The sequence below is a fragment of the Leptidea sinapis genome, chromosome 21, assembly GCF_905404315.1.
Source record: "Leptidea sinapis chromosome 21, ilLepSina1.1, whole genome shotgun sequence".
NCBI lineage: Eukaryota > Metazoa > Arthropoda > Insecta > Lepidoptera > Pieridae > Leptidea > Leptidea sinapis.
The window spans coordinates 10222103-10235461 of NC_066285.1; the positions used below are offsets into that span (position 1 = coordinate 10222103).

Consider the following 13359-nt stretch of genomic DNA (forward strand, 5'->3'; position numbering starts at 1 on the left):
TAAAACCTCTTTTGTTCTGTGCGCGGTGTGAGAACTCGCATTGTCGTGATGGAGGATGATGCGGCGGTTGCAGTTCTCTTTACGGAGTTCTTTTTACGGAGTTCAGAAACGACTTGTGACAAACAAATGCTAGCATACCATTCTGTATTAACCGTTCTTTGTCCCTCAAGAGGAATAGTCGAAACATGGCCGGTTTTGGAGACAAACGTGGCCATCATTTTTTTTGCAACACTCCGTGAACGAACAATTTTTGTTGGCTTTAACTCGAACACCCAAACTCGTGACTCGTCTCGGGTTCGTACGCGTATGTCCAGGATTCGTTACTTGATACGATGTTGTCTACAGCATTTGTGGATCCTGCGTGAAATCTTTCGAGAGTTCTGACGCACCAAGTAACGCGAGCCGCTTTTTGCTCTTCACAGAGCAAATGCGGTATCCATCGGGAAAACAACTTTTTTACACCTAATTGTTTATGCAAGATTATTTGTATTTGACTCATACCAATGTCTAAAGTTGCCTGAATTTCGAGGCATGTCACATGTCGATCTTCCTCAATCAGCTTACGCACAGCATCAACGTTTTCTTTGGTGACTGCAGTTTTTGGACGACCTTGACGGGGATCATCACTGAGCTTGATACGTCCACGTTGAAAGTCAGCAAACCAGCGATAAATTGTGGTTTTGGATGGGGCTTCATCACCAAATGCAGAAACCATCCGGTCAACACACTGTTTTTGTGTTAAACCACTTCAAAAGTCATAATAAATCATCACTCTAGAATTTTCTCGAGTCAATTCCATTTTCTCAAAGACTAACCAAGTTTGAAAAGAGTTTGTGAAAAGCCTGAGAATCTTTTTTTAAATAAGTAAATGGTATTCGATTTTTAAAACCAAGGAGTTTTCAATTAAAAAGATTTTGATATGACAGGAACAGTGGAAATATTCCATTCCCGATACTTTTAGTGCAGCCTATGTATTAAGTGTATCCTGTGAGTGTTTAGTGAAATAAATGTTTTTTCTTGCTTTCTCATCAGTTAACTATACTGCTAAAAAAAATGCTACTTACTTCACAAGTCTACTCTAACCACATTTCACCAATTATAATTGTAAGTTTTTTTTTAAGAAAGAGGAGGACAAAAGAATATAAATAAGGATTCCCTGATGGTATGTGAACCAACCAGAGGAATCACAAGAGAGTTGCCAACCTTATTTTGAATTTTTTTTGAATTGAAAACTTTTAATACAGTTATAAGTAGGCGGATTAGGATTGCACTAAAGGCACTTTGGTGGGTGTCATCAGTTCAACCTATTATGCCACTGAGTCTTTTAAAGTATGTCAGCTAACATAAGGAACTAAAATAAAAATGAATCTACCACCACTATTCACCAGTGAGAGGCTCCTTTGCACAGGATGCGGGCTAAATTATGGGTACCACAACAGCGCCTATTTCTGCTGTGAAGCAGTAATCTCTGAATTTTTGTGTCTTTCAAGAATCCTGAGTGGCACTGCATTGCAAAGAGCAGGGCGTATCAAATACAATCAACTGAATGTCGTGTTTGTCTCGTCCTTTAATTTCATAAAAAAAACTATTCTAAGAACCTGAAGAAAACTGCAATATGCACCTAACCTAAGCACAATTTAATCACATTCATGACAAGTTTACACTATTCTCTGGTTCTAACATCTAGGTGTATGTGTTGTTTAATCAATAAAATCTACAACAAACCTTCTTTTACAATTGCAAGGGCAGTGATGTAATGATAGCATGGTGCATTTTTGTAAATTTCCCAATGCACAAAGTTAACATATCAAATTGTATTTAAGCTAAATATGTAAGTTGAGCTTATTTTAGTGTGATATTGAATTGATATAAAATAAATTTACAATATTATTAGTATTGCATGTGACTATAAAAAAACTCACCCAGGGAGGATACAAGAGGTAATGGCTCTTTAGGAAAATCCCAAGACATAGCAGGATAATCTTTTTGCCAGTTGGGTAAGTCCAAAGTGTTATACCAATTAGGCCGGAGTTTTGTTTCTTTCTCTTCAAAAGATTTCATTACAAACTTTTTGCTTTGATCCACAGCTTTAAGTAGTTTATCCTTAATCTGTAATAATACAGTTTACCTTTAATTTATTTCAATGCTTGTCAATGAAATAGCTTTGGCAACTAACTTTAACATGTTACTGAGTATCTATCATACAACTTTATTTACATTAAAATAACTGACAATAACAGGTGTTTCTTAGCTGTATTAAATTTGTTTTACTACACAATCTTAGCTTGTAAATTTAATTTATATAAGAATAAATTCTTAAAAAAACTAATTTGCTGTAAGAACATTTAAAGAAACTGTTAATATCATAATGTCAATTTACAATCATTGTATTTTTTACCTTAATAAAGTTATATTTAAAGTAACAAATAACACTGATTCAAATAAATAACCTTCCTTAAAGGCCGGCAACGCTCCTGTGATTCCTCTGGTGTTGCAAGAGATTGTGGGCGGCGGTGATCACTTAACAACAGGTGACCCGTATGCTCGTTTGTCCTCCTATTCCATAAAAAAAAATATATAATTGGATAAAAATTGATTTAAATGTTGTTAGTACATATTATCCTATTTGGATCACAAAACAAATTATAAGGCACTACAAATTCCAAATAATGTCTGTAACACACTAAAGAAACTTTTCTTAATTCCTAAAATACGGATTATTTTAAAAAAATTATATACAATTTCATTCCTTATATTTATTTGTATATATTTGAGTAAATCAATATTAGTAGTAGTTATAAATATGAAATAAAAATAATTACTATGACATTTTAAGTTGTAACATAATATAATAAGGATATTAACAAGTAATTTTATTCTGTATCTTACCTGAGGTAAATCTTCTTTAGTGAAATGATGTTTATTATCACCCAAGATTGGCTTGGGCGATACTTTTGGCTTTGTCATCTTAGACTTTTTTTCTTCACATACCAATTTGTAAAATAGGGCTATGATGTCAAAAAGATTATCAGTACTGAAATAATGTTTATTACAATAATTATGTTATTTAAAAAAATGTATAAGTTAACAAACTACAAAACCAGAATTGATTTTACTTGCGGTTCCTTAGTTCCTCATATTTCTTTAAAAATCCCTTAGAATTAGATGCTTTAAGTGCTAATCTTTGTGCGTATTCGTTCGCTTGTTTCAGTGTGTGATTGCTGTTACCGTAGTTCGGATCATTTTGTATAAAATCGAAAACTGTGTCGGCTTCCAAGTTGACTCTAAAAATTTAAATTATGTATTTATAAATTAATAACGAGATAGGGTCCGCAGTTAAGTGAAAAATGACTCTCTAAACCTCTTACCCCAAAGCATCTAGAAGTTCTTTAATAGTTGTTTGCATTTTATCTTTGGATAAAATCCAATTTGAATTCATTTATTAAAACTAGAAGACCACCACTAGCTGACTTTAAGAGTTGAAACTTCGGTTTGTTTATTTAAATTTTAAACATTTTATTCATCAAAATATTTCAATTTCTATGTCAAATGTGAATTGACATTTGACATTGAAAACAAACTGACTGACACTTATCAAATTAAGGCCTATGTAGAAAGAGATCTATGTACTCAATGTGCCTCGGAACAATAATTATCAAGCCTAGAGAAGTAACAATGAGTTGAGCTGTACAGGACTGGATTGACCTTTTTAACCTACGCAAAACGCAATGCACTCAGAAGAGACAGTTATATGTCACCGGTGCTGCAAGCAAAATGTGAGCGGCGGTGATCACATAACATACGCGTACGCTCGTTTGTCCTCCTCTTGCATAAAAAAATACAATAAGTGATGGAAAATCCAAAAATTTTAAAAAGCTAGTTAATAAAATGATGCCGACCTTATAAAGCGTTGAATTAACGTTAATATTATGAATTCGAAAACAACTTTATTATCCAACTGCAGTTTTAGCTGGCAGCGAGCAGTCGGACTCTTCTCTTTTACAATAATCCATTTTCAATTATTAAGTACTTATTTCTTTCTATGGGTGTCATCTAGAGGTGTAATAAAGATCTTAATGTTTAGTTTTAAGTGATCGTTGAACACTGTATATAGTGTAAATTGTGCAATATAATATTATGTATAGTGCTTAATAATACAGTCTATCTACTATACCCAATAGCATGTACTTAATTAGTGTAAAAACAATATCTTAAAATTAAAATTTCGCATTAAAAGTGAAAATATATTAACTGCATTATTTCTAGTTGCAGAAGCAGATTTTTCCCTATAATCCGTAATAACAACCTTAAATATTACAAAATGTGAGATGTATGCTTGTTTGTGCTTTGTCAAAGTGTATCGGAAGTTTTATGTGAATTTTGTATGTATACAGTGAGAGGGCTACCGGATCAAGAGCTTCATTAATTTAGCCCAACAGTATCGATATTATATTGTCGCAAGCACTACCTTACTGGAATAAAAACGGATACATTTGGATTTTAATTAAAGTCGATTGCAGCATATCATCTCCATCTATCATACTACTATGTGTATTGGATGAATGATGGTCACTACTTAGAAAATGTTCAATTAAATACGTGCAGGCTTTATATTATTGCTCCAAGCATTAGGCAAAGTCCAACTGGGCTGCTCTTTAGAGTAAATAATATTATTTTATTCGTAACCAAAGAATATAATATTACACTTGTACTTAATGTTCAAAATATTGGCGTACTTATTGATAATATACTAGAACAGTGTTTTTTCAATACTATTTATTTCGCAACCCCATTATAGTATGTCCCATGTGTGGCAGATAAATAATTTAATTTAAAACACTACTATAATGATTTAATGAACAAAGTGTCGACGTGTTTTGGATGAATGGAAAACAAAAATATTCGGAGCTGGCAACGGAAGCTCTAAAGTACTAGAGATGATCCGTATATCCAGTAAATATCCGTTAAAACGCCTATCCGGCCTGTTTGCACTATCCGGCCGTATACCGGATAGTAATTCAGTATCCGGCATACACAAGGAAAATCATACTCACTTACCACAATAAGTTATGGATACCGTTTATTTTTATAATTGCACATCAAAAATGGTTATTTAGGATATGTTCCGATATGCACTGCGATCACTGTACAGTGTGACGTCAATTTAGTATACTGTGAAGCCGTTCCTTTATAGCCAGTTATACTGGTTACTTTTTAAAACGGAAAGCAATCCCGTATACTGTCAGCCGCATTTTTCGACGCAGCATTCAAATGAGTGTATTAAAGTTTTCTAGTTCATTAAAAAAAACTTTTGTTGGAGTACTGTCAAATTAAAAATATTTTAATTAATATTTTAGGCACTCGAGTGGTTTTGACTGATCATGTGATCAAAGTACTACCTTATCTCGAAAATGCCAGTGCTCACAGTAGAATATGGCGGCGATTTATGACGTCATATATTTCCCTAGGGTACTGCGGCAGTATACTGACAGTCCTTAAGGAACGAATTTTTCTACAGTGATATCACTGTGCAGAGCTCGCAGTGCATATCGGAACATACCCTTAATTTATGCGTTTAGTATTAAAAATTAACAAATTGTGTCAAAGTCAAATGAATTTTATTCAATAAGGCTTAAACTAAGATCTTTGGAATCGTAACTATAATTTTTACTCTAATACTATTACAAATTCTACTTCAATTATTATGTTCTGAAAAAGAATATCTCGTGAGAAGAACATACAAGATACTCAACGGCCACTCTTTTCAATGAAATAGATTATTTTACAATGGCTGTAATATACATATCTGTAACTGTTTGTAAGGTTCTGCATTCAATATAATATGAACCGTGTTTAAATAATATCAAATAATTCATAAGAAGTAAAAACTGTATAAATATAAATTATCGTAACTACATTGGATACATCAACCTTTAGAGCTAAATTCATTGTTTGTGTATGGGTGCTTTGTGAACATGATGGTCGTGATTACTGTCATAATAATTAGTAATGGCATCCAACTAAAAGGTATGATTTGTAGTGTTAGTGCTGAATGAATCACTACTTCTATTATCATTTGTATTTATATTTTAGCCAAGCCACCCTATATATAATGTAATATAATATTGAATATTATATTATGCCAATATAATATGAACTTCATGTCAGCTTCTACTCACAGTTAAGCAACTAGGTACTGGAAAATAAGCTGATTATCCCCTTCGAGTAAACAATAGACTATAACAGGTTACAGATTCGAATCTCAAGTACTTCATAACATTATGTTTGAAGTAGGTAATTAAATTCTAGTGGACAGTTTTTTCTACGCTACTCGCTTATAGATGTCGCTGTAGGGTTTATAAGACGGCTGAAGCTTTAATTTCAAATAAACGGTTATGATTTATGAATATTATCGACTATCTGTTTGTCTCAGTTTCTACTGTTATAATATTGTAATGTTTAAAGAGCACTATATTAAAGTCCACGATATAGGTGTGTATGGTAGTTGGATTATCGATACGGAAATCCTTCATAATCCATAATACATAAGTAGGTACTTCATAACGCTTAATCAATTCCTTAATCTCAGTTTATCTTGTGAAATTAAGGGATCGTGCTCTTTGTGACTGTGACCTTGATGAAAGTAATGTGGGCTTTATTTTCTTCAGTTGTTCTTTCAATATTCACGAATAATGGTATGTAACATAAGTACGCGTCTCTTAAAATACACCGTCCTACTTCCCTTAAATTGCTTTTTTCCTTTGTATTTACTGGATTTGTAATCATAAATTTAATATTTCAATTATTATTATTTAGCGCTGGCAGCTATTTCGGTCAACGGATCAGTCTAGCTATCCAACATGGAAATGCTGCCAGTATTCTTGGTACGCTTCCCCGTAATGATAGTTTTAATTTTATGTATTCATAGTATTGTAAATATAGTTTTAAGATTTTGTTTGCTTGAACAAAAAAATATATAATACTATTTTAATATTCTTTAAGCTATTATCTACAACATCCAAAAGATTATTAAATACATTTACATAAGTGGTAAAAGTTACTATAACATACATGACTTTCTTAATGAAACCACAGATTAAGAACGGAGCCCTAGACTGACCCCAGGCTATTTTTAATGATAAATTTTAGTGTAGGAAATTATATTATGACGACATTTTATTAAATGACAACAAGAAGGCAGTTTTTGCGCCCGTTCTTCTCATGTCAGAGGCATAAATTTTCGAATGAGTAGGTAGTATTTGACGCTCATTACGTGCCTAATCCTATTATGAATCAAAGTATTTCAATTTGAAATTATAATTATTTGGTATGGCTAAGACTGTTCTTATAATTAAAATAGGATGTGAAGTTGTTTCAGAGGAAATACAAAATATTACTGTTGCAACCTTAGATTTAGGATCGGTCTCCACTGCGTCGCAAAGTGCGGCAACTTTTACTACGCCCAAATGGGCGTACTCGAGCAAGTCTCGAACAATGCATGACTTTGACGTGCCACACGTTCTGTTAAACTTTGCTAATAATTTGAAACTAAAATGCCGGGTTGCGTAGTATAACTTTGTAAAAATACCTAATTCTACAAGAAATTAAAAAGACACTGGGATCACATATTGTGATCAGTAAGTATTTTGTATTTTATTGATTTCAATGTAAAATAACACGAAGCGTATGTTACAAAATTTGAAAGGTGCCATTGAGCAGGGGCGTGTATTGGCTTTCTAGCAGAGTACGAGTAGACACTGTAGATCTAACTAGTCGTAGTTGCGTTTTAGTCCGACAGTACGACATCAGTTGTATGAAACGCTGCCTTGCTTGCTTCGTTTATAGACAGTATATAGATTGTATATACGAATATGCAATCTATATACTGCCTACCATAGGTAGTATTAGCTTTAACTCTAGTGCAATATTTATTTAGGTTTCATAACAAGGTAGGCACTGCCTAATTGCCTATATGATATGCACGCCCCTGCCATTGCGTGTCAAGATGCCACGCACACAAGCATCTAATTGTTTCCGTATTAATAAAGTTATTGTTCTTAGTTTAGGTAGAACGTTATCTAGTTAAAGCGCAGCGGAGACCCAATACTTAATCTAAGTTTGCACCTATATAAATACCGATTAATATCTTTAAGACGACAGACGATTAAAATTAACAATAATAAATTTACTATAACATCACACCCCTTTGCTAGAGGAGTATTCAAAATACAGATTCTTTTATTTCTATCAGTTGATTTACACATCCCTGTTTGTTGAGATATAATATAATAAGATCAAAAAAGATAGAACACAAAAAAAAGACACTTCAAAGTGCCTTCCTGTGTCGGTTCAAACTATATGTAGGTATTCTGATATCTCTCGATCGATATCTTAAATGTGCAACATCAGTAAAAAATATAAAGACATATTGAATTGTGTAGATATGAAGCGGTTTCTCACACTAAATGTTATGTCAGATTATAACAATCGGAGCTGCGCTTTTTGCAAGCTTTGTCGGCATCACGCGGTAATTCTTTGACAAGAGCCTTTATTCATTGTTGGAATTCGGCAACCGTTTGTACGCGACGAAATAATAATATAAGTACAGATTTGTTGTGATTGTTTGATACGGAAACTAAGGATATTTCGTATGTGCCAATGTGCGAATCTTTGTTCGGTAGAACAAATGATGCTCTCAAAGAATATCACGCCTCCGCGCGGTTTATCAAACGTCACAACATGCTCATGTTACAATGTTGTGTCGTTTGTGTTACAGCCAAGACTTTTTATCAGGGTCCAATAACAAATAACTCAATTTGAGGCACAAAATATGTCAGTAAAGAAATAAAAATGTGATAATGTTATGAAAATGTCATGTTTAGTAAATATAAAGAAGTTAGCATTTGAAATTTTATGACGGCCAGGTTTTGCTTGGCACAGAACACAAGAATATATAATACTACAAAACAGGGGAAAGTACTGGGCTATACTGACTGTACTACTAGTCACACAAAGAGAGAAGATAGATTGGTGTTGTTTTCATGAAAATTTGTGGCTAACTGAACGTCGATTGTTTTATAAAATTATCATGTGCTTTTCCTAAGAAATGTACACAGGATGCCGGCTAGATTATGGATACCAAAACAGTAATGTGCCGTGAAGCAGAAATATGTTATCGTTACTGTGTTTCGGTCTGTAGGGCGCCGTAGCTAGTGAAATTACTGGGCAAATGAGACTTCATCTTACGTCTGCACATTACAATGCAGTGCCGCTCAGGATTCTTGAAAAACCCTAAAATTCTGAGTCACCTTGACACATAAGATGTTAAGTCTCATTTGCCCAGCAGTTTCACTAGCTACGGCGCCCTTCAGACCGAAACACAGTAATGTTTATACATTACTACTTCACGGCAGAAACAGGCGCCGTTGTGGTACCCAAAATCTAGCCGGCATCCTGTGCAAATGAACCTCCCACTGTTTTTTTTTTATGGAATAGGAGGACAAACGAGCGTACGGGTCACTTGTTGTTAAGTGATCACCACCGCCCACAATCTCTTGCAACACCAGAGGAATCACAGGAGCGTTGCCGGCCTTTAAGGAAGGTGTACGCGCTTTTGAAGGTACCGATGTCGTATCGTCCCGGAAGCACCGCACAAGGAAGCTCATTCCACAGCTTTGTAGTACGTGGTAGAAAGCTCTTTGAAAACCGCACTTGGAGGACCACACATCCAGATGGTGGGGATGATATCCTAACTTGTGGCGTGTAGTGCGAAGGTGGTAAATATAAAATTAATTTTGTAAATATCATCTTTGTAAACTTTCATATAGATTTAGTTAAATGCTGTTAGTCATTTATTTGGTAAAAAAGTTTCAAGTTACTTTTATGCTTCTAAATAGATGATAATATATCATTATTATATATACCCGATTCGTCAGATCAATTCGTGTGATGTTCGTTCACGTGGTTCTTTTGTGTGTGATCTACGAGTTTTATGTCGCGACTGGTGAGTTTAAATGCCGTTCTTAATAGTCAGCGAGACTTTTACATGGTTATAAATATTGGCTTGAGACGCGGAAACAATCTTCGACGCTTCCTGGAATTGATTAGCGTCAGTTAATACAATCAATTCAACAAATATAGGATGTGGGATGGACCATGTTAGTCTTGAAATACAATTTCTGCAGCCATAATGTTGTAAATCTAAAATCTAAAAATCTTGGATCAAACCCCATGCTTATGTAATACTTATGTGAAAACATATTGTGTTGGTATTAATAATTTTAATTTAGAATGTAATGGGTTGTTAAGGAAAACAGAATTGCAGGGATTGCGTGGCCAAAACAGGTTTGAAGCCATCGGTTATTTTCAACATACTTCAAAAGCTTCTAGCTGGCTACCTACTTATATCAAAGCTTAAAGTGGCCATTTCGGTTAAACTGAGTTTTGATTAATTACTGGGATATGTTTAATACATAAGTATATATTAGAGTCTTATTTTTTTATCTAAATCGCCTTTCGCCTAAAATCGGTATCATCAATGTATGCGAAGCTTTCATAAGTTTCTCTCACCGTACAAGATCCATGCATGATCCATTACCTAGTCTTTGTACTTCGTTATATGGTAAGAAAGTGGCAGTGGGCAGGGCATATATGTGCCCTGCCCGACGGACAGATGGCCGTTGGGGCAGTAAAATCCTCGACTGGCGACCACTTACCGGAAGACGCAGTGTTTGTAGGCCCCCACAAGATGGACCGACGATCTGGTAAAGATCGCCGGAATACATTAGATGAGGGCAGCGCAGGACCGATCGTGGTGGAAATCTTCGGGGGAGGCCTTTGTCCAGCAGTGGACGTCCTCCGGCTGATGATGATGATGATGATTTATACTTTAAGGAGTTGATGTTACTAGAGAGTTTGAGCGACTACGATCACTAACATCAGATAGGCCGTACGTGATATTATCCAATTGTTGTGGAATATGATTCCACAAAGAAATTATTTATTTTCGAAAACGATAATAGTAACGAATATGACAATAAAGGAGAAATAAAAAGCTCGCTGGCCTCATGGTAATATCGTAAAGTGCGTTAAACCCTCGCTGAGGCATCCGCATAGTCGCATGCCGACTCGTGCGCTTCAAACTCCAATCTGAATGACAATGTAAAGGTATTTACAGACATCAACCGGTCCCTGTGCGTCCGTATCCGAACGGAATAAGAAACAGTCGTACTGTTACCCGCTGTCACGGAGTATTGAACCAACAGAGCTGTCTCAGGAGTATAGTGTGGGGGCAGGAGTCTGCCCATTACAATGCAGTGCCGCTCTGGATTCTTGAAAAGCCCAAAAATTGAGTGGCATTACGAGTACAATTGCACTCGTCACCTTTAGACATAAGATGTTAAGTCTCATTTGCTCAGTAATTTCACTACACAGTACTGCTTCACGGCAGAAATGGGCGCCGTTGTGGTACCCATAATCTAGCAGGCATCCTGCGCAAAGGAGCTTCCCACTGGTGCACAATTAGTGTTTTATTATTTTATCTACACCCATGCTTTAAATCCTCTATTAAAGATTCTGTAACAGTTAGCTTATTGCCAACATTAAAACACCCAATGTTCTAATAACCATTACATCACCCAAAAGAGTGTTGTAATGTTGTACTGAATTTCATAACAACACTCCTATGTTTTTTTTATCCCTTCATGCGCAAAGAGTTTCAACATACAGCCACATTCTTATTGCTCGATGCGTGGTATCTGTATGAATTTCAAAAAAAGAACACTTTCCCGCGCGCTCCACACTCTCAGAACGTCGCGCGCCGTAAAAAAAAAGTAGGTTTTTCGAATCCCCGCCATTTTCTTCGATATTTTTATTGTTTTGTTTACAAAAAATGAGCGATTCATTTTAAACGCTGAAAAAGAACATTATATTCAAGTGAATTTTAATTATTGCACTATAGAAAATGTAAATTACTACTAAAATAAATAATTGTTTCATTATTACTTATTTTATTTGTATATAATCAGTAATGTAACTACTGGGACTGGTGTTTTAATGTAAGCAGTAAGCTAACTATTCCAGAATCTTTTAGAGGATTCATATTCTGGGTGTAGATAAAGTCTTGTATGCAACTGTTGATAATTAGGTATTAAAACACTCATGTGATCCACATTCGTGTTTTAATACCCCTTATTACACAACAGTTGCATAAATAACTAAAAACATTGAATTAGTCCTGTGGTATGGAATCGGCCTATTTAGAAACGTATTTTAGACTAGATGAGTGTTTGCATTCGGGTGTTTTTTTTTAGATTTTATGCAACTCTAGACTAGAGATTACAACTTTATTATACACTTTTAATAAAGCATTTTAAAATAGTTAAGAAATCGTTTAACCGTAGTTTAAATCATTTTTAGTAATACGGCATTACTCACGATTTATCGGTGTGGGTACCACCTAGTTTCGGTCCATTCGGAGGTCCTTCATCGTGGTTAATTTTAACTGTTTAATAAGATGTACATAATACTCTAACAACATAAAAATACCATCAGTGATGACAATGGGAGTGGCTAAGAGGACGGATTAGGAGAGGGAGAGCCAGGAAAGAGGGCCGTAGAGAGAGAGAGAGAAAGATCATGGTTACATAATGATGTATGAGTAACACAGATTATGAATACTTCGTTACATTTCTTTTCAAATTTACCAATGAGTTACAAAATCCCTCTATATAAGAGTGATTAAAATTGGGTTTGAAATTGTTTAAGGTTGAGCATTTTTCTGATGGCAGGTAGCAAATAAATTCTGAGATAGCGAAGCTCAGTTCGAAATTAATGTTAAGGCCGTGAGGAAGGAGCTGATGTTTAAGCGATGACGCATTATTGATAGACATGCCGTCTCCTTTTTATTAAGGTTTAATACTTTAAGTCCACAATACATTGTATTTTGCCCAATATGGAAGCGCGATTATGTCAACGGCTGTGTACCGCATTTAATAATAACCATTACAGCGTATCAAGAATCGGTTGAGGTGTGCGGCCTGCATTTTGATTTGGTAAGTGTTTTTAAAGTTCTCTTTTTGTTTTTTGGATGGTAGAAGTTTAACTACCTTTAATTTATACTATCTTAGTATCTAGGATACTTAGATACCTATTTTTTATGAAAATAAGTGACGAGACGGGCAGGACGTTCAGTTCATAGTAATTGATACGCAGAATTCTTGAAAGACCCAAAAATTCTGAGCGGCACTACAACTACGCTCGTCACCTTGAGATATACTATGTTAAGTCTCATTTGGCCAGTAATTTCACTAGCTACGGCGCCCTTCAGACCGAAACATAGTAATACTTCCACATTACTGC

At 34.9% G+C, this 13359-nt stretch overlaps 2 protein-coding genes across 5 annotated transcripts in view; one reads left to right on the plus strand and one right to left on the minus strand.

Moving 5' to 3' along the window:
* Positions 1 to 3524, minus strand: part of LOC126970621 (gamma-tubulin complex component 2-like) — a 63228-nt gene extending 59704 nt beyond the window's left edge. For both annotated transcript variants that reach the window (XM_050816668.1, XM_050816667.1), the window contains exons 1-4: positions 3369 to 3524; positions 3117 to 3284; positions 2890 to 3034; positions 1923 to 2109 (exon numbers count right to left, since the gene is read on the minus strand). In XM_050816668.1, coding sequence (XP_050672625.1) covers positions 1923 to 2109; positions 2890 to 3034; positions 3117 to 3284; positions 3369 to 3439 — 571 coding nt within the window. In that variant the 5' untranslated portion in view covers positions 3440 to 3524. The remainder of the gene's footprint in view (positions 1 to 1922; positions 2110 to 2889; positions 3035 to 3116; positions 3285 to 3368) is intronic.
* LOC126970624 (dynamin-1-like protein) overlaps positions 1 to 13359 on the plus strand; it is a 587387-nt gene that overhangs the window by 96776 nt on the left and 477252 nt on the right. The gene's annotated exons all lie outside the window — the stretch shown is intronic.